The following is a 19,470-nucleotide window of genomic DNA, read 5'->3' on the forward strand; positions in this document are numbered from 1 at the left end:
TTTTCGGCCCCTGGAACCCAACCTGAGGGAAAAAGGGTTGATATAAGAAGCCCCCGATCCATCTCTTCCCAGTGTAGCTCCACCTGCTGTTAAGTAGGGGCCTTTGGGGCCTTCACTATAGGTTGAGCCAATTTAACCACAGCATAAGGGTCTATAAATCTTACAGATTGCTGAGGTCATGGAACCGGTGGTCTTGTCCTCACTCCAGGTAATTCCAGGCCTGGCACAACAGGTCCAAGATTAGAGAGGGGTGTTGAACCAGGTTATTGTGGTCATGGACACCTTGACCCCAGCACCAGCTCTGCCTCCAATGGCTCCACCTTCTGGGAGCTCCATCTCCCCCTTCCAGACGAGTGCCTCATCTCTCAACACCTCTTCAGTATATGGGGGATGCTAAGGAATGCTGCAGATTCATTAATTTATGCCACATGCACTTCGAGCTGCAGTCCGGTCTCTTCCCTGCAGACCAATCCAAAATTACCTACATTCTTTCCTTGCTCAGTGGCACAGCCTTGGCCCGGACCTCTCCCCCATGGGAACTTGAGGATCCTCTGCTCCAGAGTCTTCCTGACTTCCTCCGGCAGTTCCAGCTAGTCTTCAAGGAACCCAGTTGGAAGTCCTCCCTGGCCAATGACCTGCTTCTGATCTGCCAAGTTGCCCGAACTCTGGGAGAGTACGCCATCAAATTCTGTACTCTAGCCTCTGAGTTGAACTGGTGAGAAGACAGTCTTACTGCCATCTTTTGACATGGACATTTGGGCAGAATCAAGGATGAATTGGTGGGTGGAGATGTCGCAATATCATGGGATGCCTTGATCTTCTTGGGTGGTCATATTGATCATCAATTTCAGGAAAGGGCATGGGAAAATGAAGCTACCCAGTGACCAGTATCTCTGGCTCCTCATTTTAATAGTAATACACAGAGCATGTGAATTTTACCTGTGAAAAAGTATCTTACAGATATACATGGTCAAGACCTACATCACTAAACAATTGAGAGCTTATTTTTATGACATAATGTAACCGATCCTTTTTGTAACCTGTTAGAATGTACTATAGTACACTTCTACCTACTTGATTTTATGTGCCTGCATGTAAACCGTTGTGATGGTATATAACTTAACGACGGTATAGAAAACATTTTAAATAAATTTTCAAGACCCACTGATGCTGGCTCCTGCTCCAGATCCCAGGACCTCAGAGGAACCTATGCAACTGGGCAGAATTAAGCTCTCCCCAGAGGAAAAGCTTTGCAGAAGGCAGTTGGGCCTCTGTTTATACTGCACAGGCCACAGGCTCATGTCCAGAGAAGCAGGGAAACTCACCTGCCTAGGGTTGGACCAGGGAGGCAACCCTAGGTCAGACCTCTTCCTCCCTCAATTACTGGCTCCTATCTCAATTTTCACAGTAAAGGGCCAGCCTTCCTAGATTCTGGGGCAGGAGGGAATTTTATAGACCAAGCTTGGGTCTGCCAATATCAGATACTGACCATCATTTTGAAACAACCAGTAACCATCTCCTGGGCCAAATCACTGAGGTCACAATTCCTTCGTCTCTTCACACCAGCCTCCTTCACGTGGAGATCATCTCTTTCCATGTAATTCCTCAAGCTGTGAACTCTATCTTGGGTTTGCCCTGGCTTCAGCAACACTAGCCCATAATCAACTGGTCCTACTTAGAATTAGCCCAGTGAGGCTCCTCCTGCCTCTGCTCCTGCCTCTGCTCCTGTCTAACACCTATTCAGCCTCCAGCTCACTTGACTCTCACTGCCACCTTGTCAGGACTTCCCCCACAGTATGCCGATTTCTCTGATGTCTTCTCAGAATAGCGGGTGGAGACACTACTTCTGCATTGCATCTATGACTGTGGCGTAGACCTTCCTGACAAGATTCCTCTAGGGGGAAGGGTCTATCCATTATCACCGGTAAAAACCAAGGCTATGGGAAACTATACTGAGGATAACCGGGTGAGGAGCTTTATCTGGCCTTCTTCCTCCTCACCCACTGGAGCAGGCTGCTTCTTCTAGCCAAAAAAGATGAAACTCTCAGAACCTGTATTGATTACAGGGTCTCAACGCCATCACTAAAGAATCTCTATCCTCTGCCCCTCATCTTGGAGCTTTTTGACTCCCTGCAAAGTGCTAAGATCTTCACTAAGCTGGATCTAAGGGGAGTCTGTAACCTCATTTGCATTAGACAAGGGGATGAGTGGGAAATGGAGTTCAGTACCAGAGACGGACACTACAAATACCTTGTTGTGCCATTTGGACTCTGCAATGCCCCAGCTATATTTCAAATTATGGTAAACAAATTCTTTCGAGACCTCTATTCCTCTGTAGTGGTCTACCTGAATTACATTCTTATCTAATCGGAATCCTTGGATTCACACCGTGAACAGATCATGGGAGTATTCCAATGACTAAGAGACCACCATCTCTACCCAAAACTCGAGAAATGTATCCCTGAACAACAGCAACTCCCTTTCCTGGGCTACATCGTTTCTCACACTGGTCTTCTCATGGACCCCACAAAGCAGAAGGTGATCCTACACTGGAAAAAAGAGGAAGGTATTTCACTGTGCTGATGGGAGCCTGACTGTGGAGCTCCTCCTTCCCTGCCGTTTAATTAGCAAAAATAGAACCTTCAATTCAGCTCAGCACCATCCCTTATTATATCGATAAGGTCCCGAAGACTGCCTTGCTGATAACTCCAATGACTACAAAGAAGAAAGCAATTGATTTGAGACATTTCCTGTATGCAGTGATTGCCACGGAGAGCAGAGACGAAGTGGGGGACAAGATGGCTGCTGAGACCGCACTCGAACAGAGAGAGAAGCCAAGCAAACAGCACCCAAATAATACAATGTCCGGAACACAGGAGGCTTTATCCAAAGCAGATTTCATTAAATGGTTTGAGGATCTGAATGCCAATATTGGGGGGCATAAAAACGGAGATCTCCCAAATTGTTTCTGAATTGAAGCGTGACATTGGGGAGATAGGCCGCCGAGTGGATGACTTGGAAACCCAGATTGAAGAGCAAGCTGAGTCATACGTAAAACTGAACAAAATTGCAACTGGCAATTCAGGATAAGCTAGAGGACTTCGAAAACAGATCCATGAGGTGTAACCTCCGCTTTCGGAGGATCCCGGAACAGGAAGATTATAATGATGCCAAAGCAGTGGTATAACAGTTATGCAAATTTTTGCTGCTTAAATCTTCAGAGGAAGGTAATATTGGGGAACATACAGCACTGGGCCTGAAACGGCAACTTACCTAGAGACATAATTGCATGCTTCCGGAGCTATCAGAAGAAAGAGGAAATCTTCCAAGCCACCAGGAAAGAGGCACCATTGCTCTGGCAAGGTCATAAAGTAGCAGTTTTTGCAGACTTATGTCCACTGACATTGCTAAAAAGGAAGAACCTGCACTCGATCATGCACATTCTGAGGCGAAAGAACATAAGATATAAATGGCTATTCCCTTTTGGCTTAGCCTTCACAATTAGCGGGGTCACTTGCCATGTTAAAACACTGGCTAAAGCAGCACAGATCCTCAAATCAGCCAGGATTACAGCACCAGCTCTAATGGTTTCACAAATTACCTTACAAGATCACCCCAAAGAAACACCAAGGTGGCAAAGGGCGACTAATGGCAGAAGGCCAAAGAAACTCCGGAGGCTCTACATCATCTAAATTATTTGAAACATGAGACACCTTTATTTGAAAAGAAATCTCAGGATCTGTTTCTTTTATAGTGATCCAATTAGAAGATTTGCTTGATGCGGTTATGAGGGACTTGATTTCTACAACATGAGTCGCATTAATAGCTCTAAAGTTGAGAGGTTTTAAGGTTAACTTCTCTAAATACATGTATCTCTGTTTAATGTTCATATTATTTGGGCTTTATGGATTACCAGAAGATCCTGGTTTATACTATTCCATTTTAATGGTTCTTACAGGTTTTTCTTTTCTGCCTGTGAAGCGGAGGGGGAAGCGGTGAGATGAAGCAAGGGGCGTCATTCCTTTGTTTTTTGAAGAACCAATTGAGGTTCAATTAGGCATAGATGGAAGGGTGGGGTGGGAGGAGTATTTGGGGTGAAGACCTTCTGCATTTTTAGGCTATAATATATTATTTAGCATTCGTGGGAAAAATATGGTATGCTTGTATGGGAGTTCTTATGGGAGACCTGGTGGTAAAGACACGCCATCTGTAGTTTATCATCTCTTTTCCACCTGGGAGCGGATAATTTGTTGCCCTTAATGGCTACCTTTTGTTTTGCCTCTATTAATGTTAAGGGCCTTAACTCCCCATTTAAGAGGAGTATGCTTTTTAAAGAGGCAGTGCATTTTAAAACGGATATAATTTTTATTCAAGAAACACATTTAAGGAAAAGAGACTAGGGACTGCTTAGGCATGATAGTTACCCACAGGTTTTCCAAGTTTCTAATTCTCTCTCAAATAAGTACAGTGGGGTAGGCATATTGATATCCAATAAGATTTGCGGATATGGGAGGAAGGTATTTGATACTACAAATGAACACCCCCCTCGGGAAAGTATATTGGTAAATGTTTATGGGCCTAATAATGATCACAACATTTTTCTTGGAGCTTCAGGGTAAATTAGAAATGAATTAAGGGAGATTATTTTATATTAGGATAGGACTTTAATATGGTGCTGAATACTTTTCTAGATATATCAGGGGGGAAGAGTTCTGTACCCATAATTCAGCATCAGGGGCTAAAGGATTTAATGCATAATTTAGGGGTTATAGATATCTGGAGATTTCTTCATACCAATGAAAAGGATTACACCTTTTATTCATTGGCACATGACTCGTACTCGAGAATAGATATGTTTCTCATAGATAGGACTCAACCATAGGGATCACCTCATGGTCAGATCATGCACCCATAACTTGTGAGATCATGTTACTGCAAGAGGACACAGGGAGATGTTATTGGCGTTGTAATGACTCTTTATTGCATGATCCAGATTTTAGTTTTCAGTTACAACAAATAATTAAAGAGTATGTGGATCTGAATGATGATGGGGAGATATCAGCGGTGACACTGTGGGAAATCCTCAAAGTGGTAGGGCGGGGACATCTGATAGCAAGAGCCTCCTACAAGAAAAAAGAAAATGGGGAAAAAAAAGGTGCCTTTTAGAATCTCAGATACGTACATTAGAACACATTCATAAGCAATATAAAAGGCCAAATGATTTACAGAAATTATATGCAGCATGACAAGAACTGCAGCAACTGAATTTATCGGAGGTATTATATCGCTTAGACCTGGTTAGGCAACGTTATTTTGAGGGGGGAAATAAAGCTGGGAAGCTACTAGCACAGTCCCTAAAAAAGTAAAACTCGCTTAATCAAATACTCAAAATTAAAGATGTAAATGGGGATTATCTGCACAAAACTTCCCAGATCAGAGAATGATTTGCCCAATTTTATGCTGACATATCAAACGGACACTTCCATCTCATTGGTAGAGGTGGATGACTATTTATCCACCATGAGGCAGATTTTCAAAGACTTACGCGCGTGTGGGGGAGGTGGTTACGTGCGCTGGGCCTATTTTCAAAAGGCCCGGCGGTGCGCGCTAAGCCCCAGGGCGCGTGTAAGTCCCGGGGTCAGCAGCTCTTGGCACAGCGGCCATTTGCCACTGTGTCCGAGATCATGTGCTGGCAAACGGCCGGCAGGCGCAAAAGGTAAAATAAAGATTGGGGGGAGGGGGGGTAGGTCAGGTTAGGGGGAAGGGAACGGAGGAAGCCAGCGTGGCTCGGTGCACGCAAGGTGTACAATTGTGCACCCTCTTGCGTGCGCTGACCCCGGATTTTATAATATGCGCGCACATGTTATAAAATCGGGTATATATGTGCGAGTGCCAGGTAGTGCGTGCACACATAGGCTGCGCACGCTTCTTTTAAAATCTACCCCCATGGTTTTACCTCGATTGGATGAGAAGCAGATGGTTTTTCTAAATAAGGAAATCGGGACCCTGGAGGTGCTGCAAGCCATTAAAGAATTAAAATTGGGCAAGGTGCCCAGTTTAGGTGACTTTATAGGCAAATTTTACAAGATATTTGCTAATCAAGTGGCCCCTTTGCTAACTAAGGCTTTCAATTCTTTAGTAGAGGATTCTTGGCTGGCTCCGTACACAAATATTGTGGGTATTACATTGCTGCCCAAGCCAGGAAAAGATATTACCTTGTGTGGTTCTTACCGTCCCATATCTCTCCTAAACATGGATCTTAAGTTACTAACAAGGATACTGGCTGGGGATAAGGATAATAGCCTGGGGATGCTATTACCGAATTTGGTCCATATAGATCAATTGGGTTTTATACCAAGTCGCATGGCATTAGATAACGCTAGGAGGATCCTTAATTTAATCTGGTGAGCACAGTTTAAAAAGAGGAACTCAGTTATGTTGTTGGTGAATGCCAAAAAGGCCTTTGATTGGGTACATTGGGATTTATTTTGGGTGTGAGAGAAATATCAAGGGAGGGGGGGCATAAATTTATTTGTTGGATCAAACAACTCTAAACAAAACAAGAGGCATCTATTAAAGTCAATGGGGGTTATTCATCCCCCTTTGTAGTGGAGAGTGGTACAAGCCAAGAGGGCCCGCTTTCTTTCTTGCTTTTCGCATTAGTGTTAGAACCCTTCTCTACTAAGATAAGAGCCAGGGTCATAACTGGTATAGAGGTAGGGAGCATTTCATACAAAATCTTCATGTTTGCAAATGATATTCTGTTTACGATTAGTGACCCTATATTCACATTACCATTGTTGGTTTCAGAGTTAAGGTCTTACGGCAGGGTATCTGGGTTCAAAATTAACTTTGACAAATCAGAGCTCATGCCAGTCTAGCTACCTGACCTTGCTCAAAAGCAACTATAGGCAAAATTTACATTTAAGTGGGCAACTAAAGCTATTTGATACTTGGTAAATTTAAGTCATGATGGTGCTGATTTATTTCAGCTAAATTTCAAAAGTTTGAGTGACAAGTTGTTCGCGGATCTTGATTTATGGGATAGGTTGAATCTATCCTGGATTGGAAGGATAGCGTCTATAAAAATGAATATCTTACCCAGATTATTATATCTCTTTCAAACCATACCAATAGAGTTATCTGAGGCATTTCTGAAAATGGTTCAGAAGAGGATCTTCAGTTTTATCTGGAGACTGAGACCACCACAGGTAGCGCGTCAGGTTTTCCACCAACCAAAAGTATTGGGTGGCTTGGGGGTCGCCGATATTAAGAAATACTATCTGGCAGCGCAGCTGAAAGTGGTAGTGGATTGGCATAATGTTGAGAATACCAAACAATGGGTGCTTATAGAGCAAGCCCTGGCAAATAATGTCTTTCTTGCAGGTCAGGTTTGGTTGGCTCCGCATAGTAGGGCACTGATATCTCATATTTCCCTGTATACTATGCACACTTTACAAATTTGGGATAAATGGAGGGGGGTATGTTTGGGCAAGCACATTTTATCAGGGGGCACTCCAGGACATCTTGCTGGGGTTCACTTATGGAATATTTCATAGATGGAAGGAGCTGGAGCTATGAGTGATGTCAAGCCTGGGAATGTGACCATATGATGTTTAGTAAGCTCTATGAAACATTTGCCATCCCAGGGAGGACTATTTCGCTTACATTCAGCTAGCTCATTATATAACCTCATCACAAGACAAACCGTACCTTCAAGCAGAAAAATTGTTTGAAGGATTATGTTTCTCTTTATCCAGAGGTAAAAGGCTGGTATCTAAATTATACTCATATTTATTGAGGAATTAAAATTTACACCTACAAGCTGACTTAGGGAAAACCTTAGAAATAGCTGAATGGAACACATGCTTTAACGCCATTAAGCGATGTTCAATTTCAGCTGCCTTTGTGGAGAACAGTTATAAGTTATTATACCGTGGTAACTTAACGCTGTCTAAATTACATAGGCTATATCCCAGTATTTATAATCACTGTTGGCGGAACTGTGGTCAGGAAGGAACTATGTTCCACATATGGTGGAACTGTGCAGTTATTTCTAGCTTCTGGGACTCAGTTTTTCATTTATTATCTGAAATTTTAGGTCAACATTTTTCTAAAGGACCCTAAATGTTGCTTGCTGACTTTGCCACCATTGGATCTTAATGGTGGCATTGGATCAACAGATGTTTCATCAAATTATCGCTGCTCATATGGTGGTCACTGCCTCCGGGAAACAAAAAGCCAGTCTGGCAGTGGTGAAAGTTAAATGAAAGTTGGCTACAGTATATTATTTGGGTAAAGCAAATCAACAACCCCACCCACAAAGCTGGCCACACCCTGGACCTCATCTTCATAAATTCATCCATCTCGCTCAACTCCCCCCCCTTCCTGCACCCCAATCCCATGGTCTGATGATCGCCACAAACCTAGCGATCAAGAAAAATCCACCCCGCCCCCTCATCATCAAAACAACCATTCAATTCAGGAAACCTTGTTCTATGGATGACCTAAATTCCCACTTCTCTACGGACTTAAAAAACCTTGAACTTTCAAACGCAGACTCCGCCTGACCTCTTGGCTCAACATTACTAACTCTGTGGCAAATAAAATATGTCCCATGACCACTAAAGAAATTAACCCGTCTCTTAAAAAAAACCAAACCTTGGTTCTCACTAGAGCTGAAGAACCTTAAACAAGAACTAAGACACAAAGAACAGAGATGGCGCAAAGACCCCACTCCTGCTTCGATATCAGCCTACAAAGCCACCATGCATTCCTACAGGAACATCATACTCCGCACTAAGAGAGATTTCTACGCCAGCAAAATCCACAACTTCCTCTATGACGCAAAGGCTCTTTTCTCTTACGTGTCAGCACTTACTAAACCCTCCCCTCCCACCATCCCTGACGACAAAGCCCAATCCAAGTCTAACGAACTTGCAACGTTCTTCAAGAGAAAAATCTCCAACCTCCTAGCCCCGCTCCTCCTCTCAAATACCCAGCCTCCCATCCCCTACGCCTCCCCCAACAGCCAAAACGCAAACTTCGATTCCTTCAAACTCATTTCTTCCCTAGAAGTCATTAACCGCCTGGTTGACATTGGCATCTCAGGCTCTGCCCTAAGCTGGTTCAAGTCCTTCCTAAGCAATAGAAACTACAAGGTCAGAATAAATAACAAAGACTCCCACCCCATAAGTTCCTCACATGGAGTTTCCCAAGGTTCATCACTCTCTCCTACTCTCTTTAACATATATCTTCTTCCCCTCTGCCAGCTCCTCGCTAATCTAAAATTAACACATTACATTTACGCTGACGATGTACAGATACTGATTCCCATAACAGAATCCATCTCCAAAACCCTCAATTTTTGGAACAGCTGTCTACAATCAATCAACCTTCTCCTCTCTAGCCTCAACCTAGTCCTCAATACTACAAAAACAGAACTCCTTCTCATCTCTACCAATGACATTAACCCCCCCCCCCCCCCCCCCCCATCAATAACCTCACTACAGCCAATACAACACACGTGAGAGATCTGGGAGCTATACTGGACAACCAACTGAACTTTAAAAAATTCTTTAGCAATACAACAAAAGAATGTTTCTATAAGCTTCACATTCTAAAAAGGCTCAGACCTCTCCTGCACATTCATGATTTCCGTACGGTTCTCCAAGCCACTCTATTCTCAAAAATTGACTACTGTAACTCTCTACTCCTTGGCCTTCCCGCAACCTCCATGAAACCTTTGCAGATGCTCCAGAATGCCGCCGCAAGGATACTAACCAACTCTAGTCGAATAGAACATATAACTCCCATTCTCAAGAACCTACATTGGCTTCCCACCAATTTCAGAATCCTTTATAAGTCCCTCACCATCATACACAAATCCATCCATAATCAGTCCTCGCTCCAACTAAAAATATCTTTCAACCTACACTCTTCCATAAGACCAATCAGAACTGCCTACAAAGGGACTCTCCACGCTTCCCCCACTAAGTCTATGCTCCACCCCTCAATAAGGAAATGCGCCTTCTCTACCGCTGGACCTTCCCAGTGGAACGCTTTACCCCCAGAGTTACGCCAGGAACAATGCCTGCTTACCTTCAGAAAGAAATTAAAGACCTGGTTATTCGTACAAGCCTTTCCTTAATCTCCGGCTACACAAATACGAATTTTCTGCGACACAAATTACGGACTCCTGATGCAGTTATCATTCAAAACGTGTTGTAATAACGATTAATGTCTTCCCTTCACCCATTCCCTAGTTGCCACTATCTCCCCACCTCGCATAGTTCTACCTCCCTGTCAGCCCCGTCCCTGACAGTCCCTCCCTTCCTTGAGATCCGATCCTAGTGCGGAGTTAAGTTGGAAGTTAACATATATCCGCTTTCAAGGTTACTGTTGTTATCTGGATTACCCCTTGCTATACATTATTGTATTCATTTATTACTTGTGGATTTATTTTATTTCTTTTGCACACTGCATTTAATTTTATATGTAATATTTCCCAATTTGCTCCCCGTTTTGGTTCGATGATTCTTGTTATTTGTAACTTTTTCCCAGGTTTCGGTTCGATGTAAACCGGTGTGATAAGAATCTTCGTCTTGAACGTCGGTATAGTAAAAAAGATGTAAATAAATAAATAAAATAAACTAACAATGATGCACCAAGATAAATTAGCAAAAATCTGGCATCCTTATGAACAATGGTTGGCGACAACCACCATGCGGCAGCCCTGAACTGTATAAAGTGGGAGTATTGATATTTTTTCATTACATTTATTTACGAGCATCTCTTTTCTCATGTCCAATTATTTATTTATTTATTTATTTAGTGTTTTTTCTTGACCGACCATCTTCAGAGATATCATGCCGGTTTACATGTAACAAGGGTAAACAAAGCAGGAAGAGAGCAGTTACAAAAAACCAGGTTAACAGAGAACTGGGAAGTGCAGAGACAGTTGCACGGGGAAGCGAAAGCTTAAGGCTAGAAACATCAAAGAAAACTTATGTACATCATAAAGATTCCCAACATTATGAAGAGACAGGAGAGCCAATGTCTCATATCTAACACGACGTATGGACAGGTTAGCAGGGCTATTTACTCGGAGAGTCACCCCCGAGGTGTGGACAAATGTTATCTACGGGCAAACTTATCATTGTTACTCTGGTGGGGTAGGGAAGACAGCGGGGATTAGAATGGGGGAAGTCGCGTATTAATTTAAGGGTAGGCTTGTTTAAAGAGCCATGTTTTGAGTTTTGATTTAAACTTATGTGCACATTGCTCTAGTCTAAGTTCCGGTGGCAAGGAGTTCCAGGCATAGGGGCTGGCAATTGAGAAGGCACACTTTTGTAATTATGTTGTAAGATGGTCAATAAAGGGAGGGATTGGAGGGGTTCACCTTTATCTACATGTTTATTAACCCCTTCAAAAAATGAAGCAGATTTGTGAGGCAAGACTTGCCTTGGGTAAAGCCATGCTGACTTTGTTCCATTAAACCATGTCTTTCTATATGTTCTGTGATTTTGATCTTTAGAACACTTTCCACTATTTTTCCTGGCACTGAAGTCAGGCTAACTGGTCTGTAGTTTCCCGGATCGCCCCGGAGCCCTATTTAAATATTGAGGTTACATTAGCCACCCTCCAGTCATTAGGTGCAATGGATGATTTTAATGCTAGGTTACAAATTTTTACTAATAGATCTGAAATTTCATTTTTTAGTTCCTTCAGAACCCTGGGGTGTATACCATCCGATCTAGGTGATTTACTACTCTTCAGTTTGTTAATCAGGCCTACCACATCTTCTAGGTTTACCGTGATTTGGTTCAGTCCATCTGAATAATTACCCATGAAAACCTTCTCCGGAACAGGTATCTCCCCAACATCCTCTTCAGTACACCAAAGCAAAGAAATCATTTAATCCTTCCATGATGTACATCTGGACTGTGCTTCTAGGATGGGTTTTTTTTTTTTTTTTTTAACAATGTCTACACCTCTTGCACACTTTTTACTTTTGTAGCTGCTCCTTTCAGTTTTTTTCTATTTTTCTCATTTTATCAAAGTTTCCCTTTTGAAAGTTTAACACTAGAGCCATGGATTTGCTTACTCTCCCCCTTCCAGTCATTAATTCAAATTTGATCAAATTATGATCACTATTGCCAAGCGCCCCCCCCCCCCTCCCCCACCATTACCTCTCTCACCAAATCCTGTGCTCCACTGAGAATTAGATATAAAATGTCTCCCTCTCTCGTCTGTTCCTGAACCAATTGCTCCATGAAACTGTCATTTATTCCATCCAGGAACTTTATCTCTCTAGCATGTCCCAATGTTACATATACCCAGTCAATATTGGGGTAATTGAAATCTACAAAGTCAAAAGTGCAAGTAGAAGAATAAGGTTCCATTCAAGAATATAAGATACTTTATTAATCCAAAGTTCATAAATCTCTTACTTAATACGGCAACTCCATACAGTTAGCAGCAAGAAGAAGTAGAAAGTCCCCCGACACGGTCCCGTGTTTCGCGGAGGCTGCATCGGGAGGGACCAACAAAACGTTTATTCACGTCTGAAATATAATATAAAGTAATAAAGAACGGAACACAAAACTGCCATATAGTGTATATAAACAAGTGTATACATACCTCTTAAGGTTTCACAGGAGCGCAATCGCCCTCAATGTTACAGACATTTAAATGATCAAAAAAGGCGCGAAAGGAAACTATCGCGAGATGCTGTGATTGGTGGACTGACACCTGGAGGACAAGCCTCCGATCAGAATGTTAATAAAACTGATACCACTCGATATCTTTATTTAAACCAGAAGGGGCAACTGTTTGAAGGGTGTATATCCATCGTTGCTCCTTCCGACCCAGCATGCTAGCAAAATCCCCTCCCCGCAAGGGGGGAGAGATCACCTCCAATACCGAGAAGGAAAGAGCATCGATGGAATGTGCCATATCAAGCCAGTGAGACACCAGAGGCTCATCAACTCTGGATAATCTTATATTGGAGCAATGTTCTATGATACGTGTTTTAACCATCCGGGTAGTCTTGCCCACGTATAATAATGAACAGGGGCACCAAATGACATAGATAACCCCCTTGGTACAGCAATTCGATTGGAAATTGAGTTTAAAAATCTGTCCAGTCAATGGGTGTATGAATGTGGATCGGGACGATGTGTGTTTACACATCGTGCAGTGGCCGCAGGGCTGGTGATGTCCATCCAGCCGAGGTGGTGACTGCACGGGCAAGGCAGTGTGCACCAGTCGGTCTCGTAGGTTCGCAGCCCGTTTAAAAGTGAACCGTGGGGGGCCATGCATTAGGGTGTTCAAAGACAGGGCTGACCAATGACGTTTAATCATGGAAGCTACAGCCCTTCCCACCGTGGAGAATGGAAGGATACAATTGTGATGCCCTTATTTTATGTACTTCCAAAAATACATAAATCCCTAAACAAACCCCCGGGACGACCGATTGTCTCTGGTATCGGCTCTTTATTAGAGCCCTTATCACAGTTTGTGGACATATTCCTACGCCCATTGGTTCCATCTATTAAATCCTTTGTTAGGGATTCTTCTCACTTCATGACCATTCTTTCAGGTTTGCCAACCCCACAGTCCACGATCTCTCTTATCACATTGGATGTGGTGTCCCTGTATTCAAATATTCCCCAGCATGATGCTCTAGTAGTAACTGAAAAATATTTGAATGCTCGCCCCCCCCCTCAGAGAGTCTCTACATCATTTTTGATTCAATTGGCTGAACTAGCCCTTACTAAAAACTTTTTTCAATTTCAGGATACAATATACCAGCAGATCAAGGGGACCGCAATGGGTGCCATTATGGCCCCGAGCCTAGCGTGCCTATACATGGATGACTATGAAACATCAAATATCTATTTTTCTGAATGGTCTCAATTCATCCATGTATGGCTACGCTATATTGATGACATTTTTATTGTCTGGACAGGGACTGACATACAGTTCTTCATGTTTTTGGACTGGGTAAATATGATTAATCCCCACATCCAATTCAATCATTGTATCCATCCCACTTGTATATCCTTTCTTGACATCTCTGTCAGATGGGTGGAGGATCATTTTGAGACGACACTCTTTCGCAAATCAACTGACCGGAACACCCTGCTTGCTTATAATAGTTTTCACCCTAGGACACTTCGGGATAATATCCCCACGGGGCAATTTTTAAGGCTCCGACGTTTGTGTTCCACTAGACAAGAATTTTTGTCCCAATCACAGGGTATGATTAACCGGTTTTTTGAAAGGGGTTACCCTCTGCGGGTCATCAAGAAAGCTTTTAAGCGAGCATTGTACACACATAGGGAGTGGCTTTTTACACTGCCCACCCGTTCGGATGACATTTCGCACAATTGTATCCTTCCATTCTCCACGGTGGGAAGGGCTGTAGCTTCCATGATTAAACGTCATTGGTCAGCCCTGTCTTTGAACACCCTAATGCATGGCCCCCCACGGTTCACTTTTAAACGGGCTGCGAACCTACGAGACCGACTGGTGCACACTGCCTTGCCCGTGCAGTCACCACCTCGGCTGGATGGACATCACCAGCCCTGCGGCCACTGCACGATGTGTAAACACACATCGCCCCGATCCACATTCATACACCCATTGACTGGACAGATTTTTAAACTCAATTTCCAATCGAATTGCTGTACCAAGGGGGTTATCTATGTCATTTGGTGCCCCTGTTCATTATTATACGTGGGCAAGACTACCCGGATGGTTAAAACACGTATCATAGAACATTGCTCCAATATAAGATTATCCAGAGTTGATGAGCCTCTGGTGTCTCACTGGCTTGATATGGCACATTCCATCGATGCTCTTTCCTTCTCGGTATTGGAGGTGATCTCTCCCCCCTTGCGGGGAGGGGATTTTGCTAGCATGCTGGGTCGGAAGGAGCAACGATGGATATACACCCTTCAAACAGTTGCCCCTTCTGGTTTAAATAAAGATATCGAGTGGTATCAGTTTTATTAACATTCTGATCGGAGGCTTGTCCTCCAGGTGTCAGTCCACCAATCACAGCATCTCGCGATAGTTTCCTTTCGCGCCTTTTTTGATCATTTAAATGTCTGTAACATTGAGGGCGATTGCGCTCCTGTGAAACCTTAAGAGGTATGTATACACTTGTTTATATACACTATATGGCAGTTTTGTGTTCCGTTCTTTATTACTTTATATTATATTTCAGACGTGAATAAACGTTTTGTTGGTCCCTCCCGATGCAGCCTCCGCGAAACACGGGACCGTGTCGGGGGACTTTCTACTTCTTCTTGCTGCTAACTGTATGGAGTTGCCGTATTAAGTAAGAGATTTATGAACTTTGGATTAATAAAGTATCTTATATTCTTGAATGGAACCTTATTCTTCTACTTGCACTTTTGACTTTGTGGACTTGTTTATGTGCAAGGTTGCTTCTGTTTATCTCCGGTAATTGAAATCTCCCATTATTACTGCACTACCAATTTGGTTAGCTTCCCTAATTTCTCTTAGGATTTCACTGTCTGCCTCACCATCTTGGCTAGGTGGATGGTAGTATACTGTCACTATACTCTTCCCCAACACACAAGGGATTTGTACCCATAAAGATTCAATTGTGCATTTAGCCTCATGCAGGATCTTTATCATGTTGGACTCTATGACATCCCGGACATAGAGCACCACCCCGCCTCCCAGATGGTCCTCACTGTCATTGCAATATAATTTGTACCCCAGTATAGCACTGTCCCATTGGTTATCCTCCTTCCACCATGTCTCTGAAATGCCAATTAAGTCTATGTCATCATTCACTGCTATACATTCTAATTCTCCCATCTTACTTTTTAGACTTCTGGCATTAGCCCACAAACATTTCAAAGTGTGTGTTTTGTTTGTATTTTCATTCTGCCTCTTAATTGATAGGGATACATTGGAATCTTTTTTAGCTCAGGTGAGTTTTTAATTACAGGCATTTGGACTACTTGTCTTATTATTGGTACCTCACTGTTGGGATGCCCTAATTCTAATGCATCATTAATATTCTTTGACGATACCTCCCTCCGAACCATGCACTGCTGAGCGAGTCGCCTTTCCCATTTATTCTAGTTTAAAAGCTGTTCTATCTCCTTTTTAAAGGTTAGTGCCAACAGTCTGGTTCCACCCTGGTTAAGGTGGAGCCCATCCCTTTGGAAAAGTCTCTCCCCTTCTCCAAAAGGTTCCCCAGTTCCTTACAAAACTGAATCTCTCTTCCTTGCTCCATCCTCTCATCCACGCATTGAGACTCCAGAGCTCTGCCTGTCTCTGGGGACCTGTGTGTGGAACAGGGAGCATTTCAGAGAATGCTACCCTGGAGGTTTTGGATTTCAGCCTTGTACCTAATAGGGATGTGCAGCCAAAAAATGTCCTTGCATTCGTGATACGTAATTGTCCGGGGTCATTTCCGTTGCATTCGGACGTATGGCGCATCCGATACGTCTATATGTGAATTCGTTTTCCGGTTCCCATTAAAGTCAATGGGGGAAGGATTTCCAGCCTATTTTTGGCTGCAGAATTGGGGTTTTATTATCAATTTTGATGAAACTTCTGGGGAGCAATCATCACAACAACAAAAGAGCTCCAAGGTACTTAGACTGTGGCAAAGTGGCACCAAAGTGGCATGAATAGCCTAAGGGGTACAGAAGTGGCAAGAGTGCTTTAACAGAGGCACAGAGCAGTAGTGAAAGTGTCAAAAACACACCACAGCTTCAAAAGAGAGCACCGATAGCAGATGCATGAACCATCGAAGGCAGCACGACAGGCAAAGCGGCAAGACAAGTGGCATTGACATCTAACAGGACAATGAAGGGGGAACAGAGCAAGCAGATAGACTAGCACCAACACACTGAGGAACCATGATAGTGGCAAGAACACCACAAGGAGTTAAGTGAGTCATCTGGTGTATGGCAGCAAAGCAGAGTGGCAGAAAGCTGATAGGGGCAAGACAGGCTGGCAGAGTGGAGGTAGTCTGGTCCCTGTGGTTTTGATAGGGGAAACATTTGTAGGAACACAAGGCCTGGATGAACAGGCACAGCAATCGAGGTCAAACACTTGTAGGAACACAAGGCCTGGATGAACAGGCACAGCAATCAAGGTCAAACACTTGAAGGAACACAAGGCCTGGACTGACAGGCAAAGCAGTCGAGGTCAAACACTTGTAGGAACACAAGGCCTGGATGAACAGGCACAGCAATTGAGGTCAAATACTTGTAGGAACACAAGGCCTGGATGAACAGGCAAAGCAGTCGAGGTCAAAAACTTGTAGGAACACAAGGCCTGGACTGACAGACAAAGCAGTCGAGGACAGAGGTCAATCCCACCTAGGGACATAAGGCCTGGATAAACAGGCACAGCAATCGAGGTCAAACACTTGTATGAACATAAGGGCTGGACAGTTGACGGTCAGGCACAGCGTTTCATGTCAGGTACATGTGCTGCAGTGCTTATATTATCTGGAGCATAGGAGGCAATTGGAGCTGCTGCAAGGCTTTGAATTGCTTTTATTCATCTTGCCATTCACAGGGAAAATTTGGAAACCCAAGCAAAGGCAGGTTTACGTTCAAAAACACTAGCATTTCCATCAACTCTGGTGCCAGCCTTGAGCGGTGAGGGCTCATGATATCCCCTGTCATTGAAAAGACACGTTCACTGGGCACACTGGTTGGTGGACATGACAGATATCGCTGAGCCACTTTGGCTAGGTGTGGCCAGACAGTGGACTTGTGTGCCCAATATGCCAGCGGATCTGTCTGCATTTTCTCTATCGGCTCTGAGAGATACCATGTCACTGACAGCTGTGCTGGTGTCTCCTTTGCATGGGCGGGCTCAGAGTCACTCAATCCAGCTGCTTTCTCTCTCCCGCGTTGCACAACTGATGAACCTTTATGGGCAACATGCCTTGGGCGTTCTGACATGGAAGAGGAGGTACTATCTGTCGCTGACACAGTGCTGCACCTGCTTGGGCTAGCAGCACAACTCTCTGACGTGCCTGCTGTTTCCACCTCTGCTTCAAGCCTAATCTGTCTCCGCCTATGGTGCTCCTGTTCACAGACTTTTGCTAACAGCAGCTCCTTCACAAATGACAGACAATTGGACTGTAGGGCGAGTTTACCTTTCACACGGGGATCACAGACTGAGGCGAGCAAGTATGTGCGGTCATCTGCTAAAGGCCTTAATCTGTCTTTCACCTGCTGCTGCAAAACGTCCAGACACTGCAGCACCTCAGCTGTCATTCCCTCTTCCTGTTGAAAGGCCTCCAAATGTTCATCCAGGAAATTAACTATAGGGATGATGTCAGCCAAGGTGGCACTTCTGGAACTCAGCTCCTCCGTGACATCCTTGAAGGGCTGCAGGATTTTTACCAGCTGACTCATGACTAACCAATCATGATGCTCTAGGGGATTCTGCACACCTATATCCATTGTACCAGAATGTACACCTCTGTAGGTGTACATTCTGGTACAATGTACACCTGGAGCTGCTGGAGAGGTTACTGGAGCTGCAGACACAGGGGTGTCTGCAGCTCCAGTAACCTCTCCAGCATCATAAAGGTGGAATTCCACCGGGTGGCAATGTCTTGAATGAGACGCTTGTGAGGCATATCCAAATCAGTCTGCTTTTGTCAGAGAACCTGCCCCGCCTTCACACTTCTGTGGAAGTGTGTTGCTATGTTCCTGCACTTCTGTATTAACCTATGCAGGTATTCATTCTCTTTGTCATTGGACTCCAAGCCCAGAGCTGACTTCACTACCAGGTGCAGAGTGTGTGCAAAACATCGGATGTTCTTAAAGCGCCCATCGGTTATTGCTTTAACCATGTTTGCACCATTGTCTGTGACAAAGAACCCTCCCTGTGTTTTCCTGTGTCGCTGGTGTAGTTTCCAGCCCTCCAGCATCTGTCTGATGCATGCTAAAATATTGGCTGCGGTATGGGCCTGGTCCGTCAGGTGGGTGTGCAGTAAAGCCCACCTCCACCCTGATACTTCTTCAGTAATAGAGCTGCTGGCTGCCCCTGCCTCAGCCATGTCCCACCAGTGTGCTGTCAGAGAGAGGTAAGAGTGTGCAGCATTCATGGCGGTCCAGATATCACAGGTGAAATGCACTCTTCCATCTGCCTTAGCTAGCAGTGCTTGCATGCGACTTTGACACTGCTTGTACAGGCTTGGGATGACCTTTCTACTAAATGTGGTTCTGCACGGGATTTTGTAATTTGGAAGTACGACCTTCAAAAAACGCTTGAAACCCACATTCTGCACTAGCTGCAAGGGCTGGTCATCAAGGGCAATCATTTCCCCAATGGCCCTGGTTACAACATAAGAACATAAGAAAATGCCATACTGGGTCAGACCAAGGGTCCATCAAGCCCAGCATCCTGTTTCCAACAGTGGCCAATCCAGGCCATAAGAACCTGGCA

The 19,470-nt window shown here is 44.0% G+C and overlaps 1 protein-coding gene across 1 annotated transcript in view; it reads right to left on the bottom strand.

Moving 5' to 3' along the window:
* Window positions 1–4,976: 4,976 nt before the first annotated feature.
* ZFHX3 (zinc finger homeobox 3) overlaps window positions 4,977–19,470 on the bottom strand; it is an 876,987-nt gene continuing 862,493 nt past the window's right edge. Inside the window, exon 13 of the mRNA XM_029608283.1 lies at window positions 4,977–5,123. Within this exon, the coding sequence (XP_029464143.1) occupies window positions 5,004–5,123 (120 nt within the window). The 3' untranslated portion in view covers window positions 4,977–5,003. The remainder of the gene's footprint in view (window positions 5,124–19,470) is intronic.

Source organism: Rhinatrema bivittatum, chromosome 7 (assembly GCF_901001135.1).
Source record: "Rhinatrema bivittatum chromosome 7, aRhiBiv1.1, whole genome shotgun sequence".
Lineage (NCBI taxonomy): Eukaryota > Metazoa > Chordata > Amphibia > Gymnophiona > Rhinatrematidae > Rhinatrema > Rhinatrema bivittatum.